At 39.5% G+C, this 13,312-nt stretch overlaps 1 protein-coding gene across 8 annotated transcripts in view; it reads left to right on the top strand.

The window, feature by feature from the left end:
• Nucleotides 1-13,312, top strand: part of FNDC3B (fibronectin type III domain containing 3B) — a 364,503-nt gene that overhangs the window by 251,797 nt on the left and 99,394 nt on the right. For all 8 annotated transcript variants that reach the window (XM_003831940.6, XM_063602600.1, XM_063602598.1 and 5 more), the window contains 2 exons: nt 7,128-7,279; nt 10,494-10,553. In XM_003831940.6, the coding sequence (XP_003831988.2) occupies nt 7,128-7,279; nt 10,494-10,553 (212 nt within the window). The remainder of the gene's footprint in view (nt 1-7,127; nt 7,280-10,493; nt 10,554-13,312) is intronic.

Here is a 13,312-nt window from a genome sequence, read left to right on the forward strand (position 1 = left end):
ATAAGTCTTATAGTTTGACATTCAAGTCTGACTCTGGAATACCGGCTAGATTGTCTGAGTCACTGGGCAGGGGCCCGGACCTGGTGAATTCACTCAGGTAAATGCCACAAGGTAACAGCCTTTCTGCAGGGCCAGCCAGCTTAACTGGACTCTATCCTGTCTCATTACCCTCCTCCAAACCTTTGAAGTGGACTTTGAATGAGAAATTCAGTCAAAAGATAACATTTCCATATCAGCGTGGCTTAGATGGGCACAGACGTAGTCAGTATAGCTGAAGAGTTTCCTTAGTCCTATAAAGCTGGAGTTGTTAATTCTGTAGCATAAGCAGCACATTATCTTTCTAGGTTTGGAAAAGGCAGGTTGAGAAACTTGCTGGAGTTGAGTAGAAACAAAGCCTCAAGTAGTTACACACTCCAGAGTCATGAAAGATCTGTAGATCAGCATTTATATCTCATGCCCTTTTTAACAGTGAGGCTTGAACTTGCCAAAATACTACACCCTATACCTTTTAAGCAGTTTGATGAAAATCACCTGATGGGAAGTGGGTGTCTCTGGACACAGTTGCTTTGCCAACATGTGGGTGGTGGTTGGTGCTAACCACCCTGCATGTCTGGTTCTCTGGATGGCAGTGTAAGTGTATCCAGGTTGCCTGGGCAGAAGGCATATCAGACAAGGGGAGTTCGTATGAAGAGTGCCATGCTTGTTCGTGCCTCCTGCTTTTGCACATGACTAAAACAACTTCTCTTTCTCTCCACCTATATGTTTCCTATTGCTGCTGTAATGATTTACCACAAATTGAATGGCGTAAAACAGTACAAATTTATTGTCATAAAGGTCTAGAGGCCAGAAAGTCCAAAATGTCTCTGGCTAGGCTATAATCAAGGTGTTGGCAGGGCTATATTTCTTTCTAGAGGCTTTGGGACATAATCTGTTTTCTTGCCTTTTCCAGTTTCTAAAGGCAGCCTGCATCCCTTGGCTTTGTCTGCAAAGTCAGCAGCCATATTCCCCCAGCTTCTGCTTCCATTCTCACGTGCCTGTCTCTCACTGTCCTGCCTCCCTCTTTCACTTATAAGGACCCCTGTGATTTTACTGGGCCCAGCCAGATAATCCAGGTTAAGTCTCCCCTTCACGAGAGCCTTAACTTAGTCACATCTTCAAAGTCCCTTTTGCCATATAAGGTAATATATTCATAGGTTCCAAGGACTAGGATGTGGACCTCTTTGGGGACCTACCACACTCCCCTTCTGATCCTCATAAATGTTATTGCCTGAGACAGTCCACTGTTTCTTTCCAGCCCAATTAGTTGTTTATGCAGTTTCTGTCTTTCCTCTTCGTACCACTTTTCTCTCTGAAGTTCTTGTTTGTGATTGTGTGTTATTTAACTTTTTGCTCCTAATACCTAGCACTGTCCTTGGGACATAGTGAACCCTTAATAGATCTTTGCTGAATAACTGTGTGGCTGTAGCTGGGTTCTGGCCGGGGGCACAAATGCCGGAAGTCTGACCAGCCTCAGGATGTGCCTCCGCCAGAGTGTAAGGCAGCAGCCACTAGAGGGAAGGCCTGTGCTTTGCAATCTGGCACTCTGGGTTGGGACTTGCATTGGCTATTACCTGTCTTTGTGACCTTGGGTAAGTTACATCATTTCCTTGTGCCTCAGTTTCCTCATCTTTGAAAGGTAGGATAAGAAATACTACCTGGGACTATCTGAGAAGTAAATTATGTACTTGGAATGCAGTATTTATAGTTTGTAGCATATCACTAAGCAAAAGTGAAACTTCTGTGCTCTGACATGGGAAGGAAGAGGTATCAGGCCATCTGACAGGGAAAGAAGCAGAGCCATGCAAAGTTGGGTGCACAGTTGTAAAAAGGATTATTTAATTTTGTGTTCCTTTCAGCCACAACTTGTAGCACCTCTAAATAAACGGCATATATTTTGCTTTGAGGTTTTGCAGATGATTTTATTTAGGTGCAGAACTTGTGGATTCCAGTCATCTTTCTAGAACTTTGGGCACCCTGAATTGAGCGAGTCTTTTACTCTTCAGAGACCCAGCTACTACAAAGGTCCAAATACTTAGTTTCATTTAAATTTTATTAAAATGGTATACAAGTATACTAGGTATTTATCTTGGGACTGGAACAGTTAGGTGCTATGGGGACTTCACTGGTATAGCCTCCACCATGACAGAGCAATAAGCCTAATATTATTCTGAGTGGCTTAGGAATTAGCCCGCCATCTCGAGCCTAATGTGGTCTGACCTTCTTTGGTGGTGGTGCTAGATGTAGTCTCCCACAGACTGGTGGGCTGTTTATTTTCAGGATATAAATAATGTAACCTGGAATTGTGGTTCTGCATTGTTTCCATCCGCGAATGTTTAGCTTGTTGGAACAATTGATTTGTCGGTTCCAGAAGCGAGTAAACTGACCTGTGAGGAACACTTCCCCTGTAAGACGCAATCCCTTGAAAGATAAACAGTAGTGCATCTGGGAGCAGATAGGCGGCTCTTAGCACTTCAGGAATCATAAAAACAGATGACTGTGAAATTCTTAGATTTCAGTATCCTTTTTCTTTAACCTTTTCCTTTTTCATTTATTTTCCTTTGTGGTGGTGTTTCTCATGATGATCCTTTAGAAGTGAAGCCAGTATTTGTGTGGTAATATTTCCTTAGTGTACTCTTTAATTAGATCAGTAGGCCTCCCACATAGTTAAATCCAAAGGCCAGAGCAAATTTAGAAGCTACCAATGTACAAGGAAATATTTTTGAACATGAAAGAAACAATTTAGTAACTATGAGAATAAATGGTGTTTCTGATCCAAGTACTATCATTTGCATAATAATAAAATCTCAGAAAAAAATGGAAAATTTTACGGAACAGTATTAAAATATTGGGATGAACAGGAGAGAAGGTGCAAGGAGAAAGCAAGCTATGGATTACGTATCAGATAGCTACAGGACAATGCGGTTTTATAATTTCCTTATACACACACATACAAAACAACTGCTTTCGAGTTGGAATCTACATTTAATAAATAGACGAGTGATTTCTAATCAGTATGTGACCATTTACAAGTAGGAAGTAATTTTATGAGTCCTTCAAGGTGCTCAAAAGCAGTTTAGTTTAAATAATTCATATGCAGACTTACATTACTAACCTGTACAACAGACCCTTTTATAGCAGTTATTGAACTGCTTTTGAATTGGAATCTACATTTAATAAATAGACAGGAATGATTTATAATTAGTATGTGGCCACTTAGTAGTAGGAAGTAATTTTGTGAGTCCTTCAACGTGCTCAAAAGCAGTTTAGTTTAAATAATTCATATGCAAATGTATACTAGTAACCTATACAACAGACCCCTTTATATTACTATTGCAGAAACAAATGTCAGATTGCACCTTGTCCAATAATTTTATAACTAGAAATTACCCCTTTTATCACCAGTACAAAGGAGATTGACTTTCTAGTTACGGTAGGTTAATTAAATCTCAGGAAGTCAGTTTTATGGCTTCTAAACTTTTTTGAGGGGTGAGGGGAACAACAGCCATGGTGATCACTGTGATGATCAGATTAGCCGTGCCCTAGTTAAGCTTGTTGGTCACTGCTGGCAAGAAAGTTTCAGCACAGGCAGACTTGCAATGTGAAGGTCATATATGAGTGTTGTTGCTCTGAAATCGGCATGAACCTAGATAGAGTTCCTAGAGTTCCAAATCTCTCATTAAGGCATTACCTCCCAGGACACTTGGAGTAAATATGTCTAGTGCTGAGAATTCACCTTCAAGTGACATTCTCTTGAAAGACAGCATGTCAGTTTCTGGAATCAGCCTTAAGTGGAAACAAGTTCCAAGTCCTAATGAAGACTAAGTGATCTTTTTCTCCTGATTCCATTGCCTAAACAAGGGAAACCTCGGGCCAAGAGTCAGTGAAAGGGAGAGAGCAGGAGGACAAGAAGGATTTGGCCCCAGAACATCATCATGATCTGGGTGTCAGGCTGCTTAGCTCAAGGAAAGAATTCACAGAAACCGCTTTCCTTTGAGAATGATGCTGAGTTCTCAAACTGCATTTCTGATAGGCTGGCACATTGGAAGAATGTATTTCCACAGACACCTGCATTGCATGCTGATGACAGTGCACATCCTGAAGGCTTGCTTGGGGACTCTAGGGAAAAAGTGAATGTTATTTTAGTTGATGCTTCAAGTGTTGTATTTCTCTGTTCAGGTAAATAATAATTTAACCAAGTCCTAAGGGAAAAAAGTAAAGTTGTCATAGCTGACATAAAAGGTAGAGTTTAAAGGGATGTGACTTCATGGATATTTGTTTGGTATCTAGAATGTTGGCATTTGACTGAGCTATTTTGAGACATGGTTATTTCACACCACCATTCATGGAATCAGTGTTACTGTCTTCTGTGTTCTTGGGTGCAAAGCAGCCACTTATCACCTTGGCTGAGTGTTTTCCAGTACCTAATGAGCCTCCTTTTTTTCCCAAGAAACCAAACTCTTTGTAACAAATTATCTCCCACGTTAAAAATAAAATATGATACCCAATACCTCAGGATTACTCATTAATGGTATGTGAAGGAATTGAGCAGATATACTGTTGTATGTTAGAAATGCTGTCTTAAAATCTAGGTAGAGAAACAACACACAAATAACCAAGTAATGCTCTGTGTAATGGAATATGCACCAAATGCAGGGATGGAAAATAGGCAAGAGTACAAAGAAGAGTGGTTGAATCTGACAGTGCAGACGGTACAGGAACCTGTCCAGAATCAGTCTCAGAACACTTAAGAGTCCCTCTGTGTTCAGTATATCTGCCGTGAGGCCCCTCATGTGCCTGTCTCTCTTCAACAGGTTGGGGCTCCTCGAGGCCAAAGATCATACCTTAATCATCTTTGTATCCACAGCCCCTCACAGGGTGAGGTATGACCATTAAATGAGTAAACAAAGGCAGCATTTGAACTGGGTCCAAGAGAAGTTGGTTAAAACCAAGGAAGTAGGAGAGTTAAAAGCTAAGTCCCAGGGGTGTGAGAGAGGGCATAAGAGAGGCCAGCATCCTGGAGGGTTGGTCACAGCATTGTGGTGCAGATGGGTTGGAGGGGTGGGGAAGAGGAGCTGCTAGTCTGGAGCTATAGCAGTCTTCCTCAGATGTTTTAAAGAGATGTGTAATGCAAGCCTACCATCTTCTGATAGTCTGTGTCAGAAACTCAGACTATCTTATTTCCCTAGGTTTTTTATTCAACAAACATTTACTAAGCAACCACTGATCACAGTTGACTATGACTTGGATTCTGTCCTTAGGGAGTCTCAAAGCCCAAGGGAGGTAGACAAAGGCCATAATGTGATTAGCAATTATAGCAGTATCCACAAGGTTCTGTAGAACATGGAGGAGTGACAATGCATGAGATAATTTAGAGAAGGCTACTGGGAGGTAGTGAGGCCGGGCTGGGGTCTTTAAGGATGAGCAGGAGTTTGACTAAATAATTGGCTAAATATATCATGATATTCTATTTATATGGAATAAATAGTATGAAGTGATCTCCACTAAAAATGTAGTGAAGGACAGACTGAAGAGAGACTCTGCATTCATTTTCCATATTTATTATTTGTATTTCAAGTATTTAATAATTCCAATAATCTTTATGTAGATCCTATAGTGACAAAAATGGAAGAAGGAAAAAAAAGGGACTGAACAGTTTACCTGTCTCCATCTACAGCCTAATAATCTACAGCTATAAAGTCTTTGTGAACATTAAGCTTTAGCATCTGTATTGTCTTTTTTGTTTTTAATATGCGATCCAGACCAATATCCAGATAGCAATAGAATAGCCTTTAGAAATTTACAGCGTTAAAGTTTTGTCCTTAGATTTATTTTAAATAATTAGATCATATTTTAGGTTGGGTTTCTCCAGAAATGGTCTCTAAAACAAAGTGTATTGAGTGCAAATAGTTTATGTGGGGATGTGATCCAGGAAGCCCTGGTTAGAGACAAGGGAACTGAGACAGAGAAGGGAAGTGTATTAGTCTGTTCTCGCATTGCTATGAAGAGCTACCTGAGATTGGGTAATTTATGAAGAAAAGAGGTTTAATTGACTCATGCTTCTGCAGGCTGTACAAGCATGGCTGGGAAGGCCTCAGGAAACTTACAATCATGGTGGAAGAAAAGGGGAAGCAGACATGTCTTACGTTGCCAGAGAAGGAGGAAGATAGAGAGAAGGGGGAAGTGCCACACACTTTTAAACAACCAGATCTTGTGAGAACTCACATCAGGAGAACAGCAAGGGGGAAGTCCACCACAATGATCCAGTCACCTCCCACCAGGCCCTCCTCCAAGATTGGGGATTGCAATTCGACATGAGATTTGGGTGGGGACACAAATCCAAACCGTATCAGGAAGGAAGCCCATGCGGGGGTCTATCAATAAACAGGTTACAGCTGTGGCCAGTCAGAGCTTAGTCCTTATAAACACCTCTGGAAGATGGAGTAGATTTTGTAAACATGCCTCAGAGTAGTATTTTAAGAAGGTTCTGGGTATTTTAAGTCCCAGAGTCTTCGGTTCAAATGAAATCTGAAGCAGAGGCTAAACCAAAAGTATGAAAGCAGAGCTTAGAGAGGTGAAACATCTCCACATCTATAATGATATTAATCCCATATCAGCCTGGTCCTTGGTTCCAGTTTTCCACCCATTGGGTTCTCCTGGGAACCTGCAGGACTTCAGGGGGTATTGTTGGAAAGGTATTACCTTTGAAGAATGATTTGACACCATGCAAGGCTTGAAACCAGATCAAAGTACCTGTGGGTATGGCTTCTTCCACATAATGTAGAAATCATACATTCAGCTTTTTACTTACGTTAAAAAAAAATTCCCTCGCATGACATTATTTTACTTTATGGAGGACAGAATGCAAATTGCACTGGATTTGGATGAAAGTTGGCATTATAAGGACAGATGTTGCAAGAACCATATTTTGGATACCAGGACTTTGAAAGAGAGCACCATATAAGATGTCTTTCATTGTAATTAAACTAGTTTACCTTGGATTAACTGTGAGCCAGTTTTATGCCACTACTAATAATTCTGAAAATGTAAAACGGATTTGAATACTTTCGTCCCATGTTTTTCTTCCTCAGGTTTCTAATATTCAGGCAAGAGCAGTTGTGTTGTCCTGGGCTCCCCCTGTTGGACTTTCCTGTGGACCCCACAGTGGTCTTTCCTTCCCCTACAGTTACGAGGTGGCCTTATCAGACAAAGGACGAGATGGAAAATACAAGATAATTTACAGGTTGTGTATGTTTCTATTGTTTTTCTTTGCTGCTAAACTGTAAAATTGGAGTTGTGAAAGAAAATGGAAAACAAAGGAAAACTTTATAGACTTGGCAAATTTTCCTTTAGTTTATTTTAAGATTTAGTAATAATTATAATGCTAAGAATTCATTGTGTCCAGAGTAATTCTTATTTGGAAATGAGTAGCATAGAGCTATTTGGTATGGGTGTAATACATCACTTGGTTATATTTGCTGTCAGTAGAGTATTAATGAAAACTTTCTGTTAATGTCTGTCGGCAAAAGGCGATTATGACTTTTAGTTTTTGCATACATTGGGCGATTATAAGGTGACCGCTTATGTTTTAGATCCAGACCTTTTTGTAGCCCTGTTTTTTAAAGTTCTACAATATGTTTCCTTCTGTTTTACCCTATTTCTTACCTTGCAAAATAGTTTCCAGCCTGTAATAAAGATACTTTAAAACATTTCATTTCGAGGCCTTAAGTGGTCAAAAGTTTGGCTCACAGGGAAGGGATTAGCCCCTTCTGCTCTGTGGACTCCCAGGTATTGACCATTCAAAAGATTTATAACTGTGTTCTAAATGTGAGAAAAATTTTAGGGCCACGTCTTTCTTCTTTGTAATTACTGGGTACTGCTCAGATTTGCAGAGCAGGAAATCAGAAAGTTAGTTTTGTTTTAACTGCTTGTTTGGCCTCCCTGTGAGTGGACCCTCCAGTGACTGCCCGTGCCCAGGGTAATAATGTGGTCACACAATCCTCACTTTTTCTGCCAGAGATGTTTCTTTTCTCTCCTATTTTCCTGCTGCATCAGTGCCACAGATGCGTATCTCCCCTTTCCTGTTCCTAATTCTTGCTCCACAGACAGTCTTCCTGACAAGGAAAGAGGGACAGAGGTTAAGGACTCAAGCCCTGTGGCTGCTGTGTCCTCCTCTTGCTACCCAGGCTACCTCCACTGTCTCTTCCCTGGACGCCCTCAGGAGTCTCCTGCAGGTCTTCCACCCCCGACTCTTGCTCTTCTACAAGCTTGCCTACTCACTGCAGAAACAAACTCAGGCCAGATCACTGCCCTTCTGATAACACTCCAGGGATCCCCCACTGTATTTAGGATATTCCTAACTCTGGCTCATCACCGTTTTATTCTAGTCTGAAAAATCAGAATTAGTAGCAACTTTAAAGAAATACAGAGTGCCATGTCCCCCATGCCTGGCAAGGAACAGATGCAATTGGCCCTTGAACAACACAGGTCTGAACTGCACGGACCCACTTAGGCACGGATTCCTTGTCAGCCACATGCAGACCAGAACAATATTCACGGGATATGAGACCTGCGGATATGCAGGGCCAACTGGGGACTTGAGTATGTGTATACGCTCTATGGGGGTGGGGTCCTGGTACTGATTCCTTGTGTATACTGTGGGACAACTGTGGATAGAGTCTTTTCATGCGAGATGAACATTGGTGGCAGGAGCTAGAGGCTCACGTGCCCAGAGAGGCTCAGCAGGTAACATACATGAGCAAAGTGGAAAGGTTGAAAATGAGGTGAACAGGAGAGCTCCTGTTGCCATCGAAAGGAAGCAGTCACCACTCAGCCTAAGTTGATTGTTGCTAAAATTTGCTGATTCTTTGAATTTTTTTTTTCAAAAGATGCTGAAAATCTGAATTATTGTACAAACTTCCCTGTTATTAAATTAATGGAACAAATGCAAGATATTTTAAAGATACAATGTAGGCCAGACAACAGAGCTTCAGGCAAGGTCTGGACACAGCTTCCAGTTTACAACTTAAAACCCAGCCTTTTATTTGGAATAGTTTCAAACTTATAAGATGTCCCCAAAATAGAGAAATCAAGGAATACATATATACTCCATACCCAGATTCACTTGTTATTAACTTTATACTCTGCTTTATCATTTGAACTCCTTCCTCTTTTCCTCTTTCTGTCCTCAATCCACATTTTTTTCCATAAGTTTTTTTTTTTGAGACAGAGTCTGGCTCTGTCACCCAGGCTGGAGTGCAGTGGCACTATCTTGGCTCACTGCAAGCTCCGCCTCCTGGGTTCACGCCATTCTCCTGCCTCAGCCTCCTGAGTAGGTAGGATTACACGTGCCCGCCACCACGCCTGGCTAATTTTTTGTATTTTTAGTAGAGACGGGGTTTCACTGTGTTAGCCAGGACGGTCTCGATCTCCTGACCTCGTGATCCGCCCTCCTTGGCCTCCCAAAGTGCTGGGATTACAGGCGTGAGCCACCGCGCCTGGCCTTTTTTCCATAAGTTTTATATGTAATGGTCCCTTACTGCAAAATACTTCAGGATATTTTCTATAAGAATTTTTTTTAAAGAACCACAGTGTAATTATAACTTCATAAACTTACATTGATATGATACTTTTATCTGTTGTCTATATTCCAGCTTTTGTCGCTTGGTCTATAAATAATGCCTGTTATATTTTGAAAAATTGAGCAGTTTTCACCCCTTCCCGCGCAGGAGCTAGTCTAGGGTCATACAGTACCTTTAGTTGTCATGTCTCTTTAGCCTTCTTTAATTTGGAACACTTCCACAATATTTCTTATACTTTTATGACACTGATATTTTTGAAGAACACAAAGTAAGTCACATGCACACACACCTTTAACCTTTTTAAAAATTTTCAATAGAACATTCCTTATTTTGGTTGGTTACTTCCTCATGATTTAAGCTGAGGTTCAGTTGCAACTTTTGAGGACATAAATGGTTTTATTTTATTGAAGAGAGCTATTTGTTCGGTGCATTGGTAAGTGAGGAAGTGAGATTGTGATTTTTCTTAAGACAGTCCAGAGTTGAGATAATTGAGGTTCCTGCCAAGGTAAGTGTGGAAAGTGCCTTCTGTTAACAGCTGGTATGATCATTTTTACTCATTTGTTTGTTCATTCATTCATTTGCTTACTTAGTTACTTTTATGTATTTACTCATAAGAAGTGATAAGATCTTTTAGAATTTTATTAGTAAGTTAACCATGCCATTTTCGAGATCTAAGATGGCATCATTAAAAAGAACCTGATTTTCTAGTCCCAAACAAATAATAATATCAAATAAGAAAGTTTATTTCTGGTTTATGGTGGAATCTGACATAATAGTTCATGAATTATTGTCAGTACATTACTGGACACCCAAATTCCAAATCTCGTTTGCTTTTGAAACTGGAATTAGCAACTAATGAATGCTTTTTCTTTACAGTGGAGAAGAATTAGAATGTAACCTGAAAGATCTTAGACCAGCAACAGATTATCACGTGAGGTGAGTTAGGATATAAGAGCCAAACTGTATTGGAGAATCCAGGTGGCTAAAGCAAAAACATGTACTCCCTTTTAAGTTTTTGGTGAATGTTGCTTACCTTGCTGAAAGTTGTAGAACCATGGCTTATGGGCCATTCATTGAATCTCAAGAGCATCGTAACTGGGAAGACACAGAAGCGCTTCTGTGAACAGAAAAGTAGGTGTTAAACACTGAAAATCATTTTAAACTTAAATTTTAAAAGTAATTTTACATGGTCTTCTAAGATCTATTGGACTATGGTTTAACAGTTTCTTTCTGTAAAACAAATGAAATTTTTGTCACCATGGGCATATCAGTGTTTCTTATAGACCATCATATAAACTGTTTATTCAGACCAAATGACTGAAGAAGCCCTTTCCATGTTGCAAGCACACCGTTAGACCTTAAAAGCTGGTAGATTTTGAAAAAGACAAGTAATACAAGCATCAAATTATCTCTGATGAATATTAACTCAATTTGGCTAAACAGTTAACCCATGTGGCATAGTATGTAGCCTGAAATCTCTCCTGTGATTTTCTGGAATCTCTACTGTGACTACTCTGGAAGGTAGGGCTAGCTTATTTTAGGAAGAAACCCAGCCAACCACAGATCTGTAAGGAGGAAAGTGTTATCTGAATTTTTTAGAGAGACCATCTGATTATTTAAAGATACATCCATCTATTTATTTGCCAATAAGCAGGTCTGAATATGACCCATAACACTAAAAAATTTTTTTTTAAATCTTTATTTTATCTAATATTTAAGTTCCTCAGAAAGTATAGTTTTATTTAACTGGATGTACAACAGCACACATTCTTTCCCTTTTTTTTTTCAATTATATATGCATACATAAACATTGCAGAATAAAATTGTAAGCATGAAATACACATCTATTATTATACTTTCCAAAGGTTAATTTACATCATGAGTTTCTTTGTGATTTCGGGATGAGGTTGGAGGCAAGGTAGCCTAGTAGGAAGAGCGTATATGAATTACCAGGAGGCTTGAGTGTGAGTCTGGTTCTGCCCTGAACGGGCTGTTTTAACTTTGGTCAATTCACATAGAACGCTCTGCCATGATTTTCTCAGTTAAAAAAAAGGTAGTAAAGCAAGGATGTGTGTTGAGGATGTAATATCTTATTAGCTGCATAAGTTCTTAAAAATAAGTTTAAAGCAATGCATATCAGAGTAAGTTGTTTTGTTTTAAGGCATAAAGCGCACATCTGCTCAGCTATCATATTGTTTAGATGAGCTCTCTTGCAACCATCTCCTCCTGTTTAAATCAAAACTTTGGATTTTAAGTCAATTAGCTTCCGCCCAAACATATTGAGCTTTTCACACACTCTGTACAAGAAGATCTGTGTAATCTGTGAAGCTAAGATGATAATAGAAGTGGTTTAACCATTCTTCAAAATGGTCAGTTTAACAACAAACCAGAAAATGTAAAACCAGAAAATGTAAGAGTCATGTAAATGTTATCTATTATTCATTGTTAACATATGTTTCTTTCTGCTCCGTGCTTTAACAGTTTATTGTTCCTGTGGTTAGTAAAGGTTTACTTTATTAATTTCCTGCTCATTCATGAGCTTACAATATCCTTTTTAAGAAACTTAAATGTTATGAAGAGTCTTCTCTTTATTTACCATCCTGTCTGTTGTTCCATTTATTTTTTTTTTAAACCCTTATTACAAAGGGTAAATTTGAGAACACTTGCTCATCAGCTATTTTTACCGACAAAACCTATGAACATCTTGAACTTCTGGGCAGATAGAATAGTTAATGGATTCCCCAAAAGGAACAGGATGGGAGCATGAGGTGGTTACCATCTAGGGGCCTTGGGTCTAGACTTTCTCCTGACACATTTGGGACTCCTTGCATTTGGCATTTGACACACATGTGACACCAAACACGTACAACCTAAGGTGCCACCAACTGTTATTTGTTCTACCTGTCTGCTTTCCAGGAAGATAGGAAGTTCTCTCTCCTTGGGGATTGTCAATTTTCGTTTTTTTTTTTTAACATCCTTTCTCTCCTAATAAAAATGTCTATAGTCCAGATTTAGTCTTTGTGCACTGCCTAATGCACAGTCCATATAGCTCATACGTTCTTTTTCCTTTTACAGTCTTGTCTTTTTTAGGCTAGAGAAGAATCTTAACACTTGCAACTCTTATTTAGATGTAGCTTCCTCTGCCTTGAATTGCTTTGGTGAGGCAGCATGATGCATAGTGGACATGGCTTGCAACTTGAAGTTAATGGCTCTGTCGTTTACTAAGGGTGTGTGCTTAAGCGAGCCATTGAAACTTCTTTGGTCTTGCTTTGTCATGTATAAAATGAGAATGATAATGATACCAGCCTCAGGAAAATAGGATGAGAGCAAATATGTGTGCAAATCTATTTTAGACCTGTAAAGTCCTGTATAAGTGCTACCTTTTGGTTTTCCCAAGCTCATTGCAGTTTTTCCAAGCTCTGAAAATAAAAAGGACTTAATGATGCAAGTTCTTTGAATCTGTATATAGTTTGATCATATCACTCACTCACATTTCTATTGAGATGAAGACGTATTTTACTTGACACTGAAAACAAGGAGCAAAATCTCTTTTTACAGTCCAGTTAATAATCTTAGTTCTGGGAATGTAAGCTTTTATCATGTAGAGTGGCCTCTAATATTTTAAATGTAACAGTCACCTATAAGGCCTCAAAAAGCCGTGTGGAAATAGTTTCTTCACTAAATTTTCATAACAG

This window comes from Pan paniscus, chromosome 2 (assembly GCF_029289425.2).
Source record: "Pan paniscus chromosome 2, NHGRI_mPanPan1-v2.0_pri, whole genome shotgun sequence".
Taxonomy (NCBI): Eukaryota; Metazoa; Chordata; class Mammalia; order Primates; family Hominidae; genus Pan; species Pan paniscus.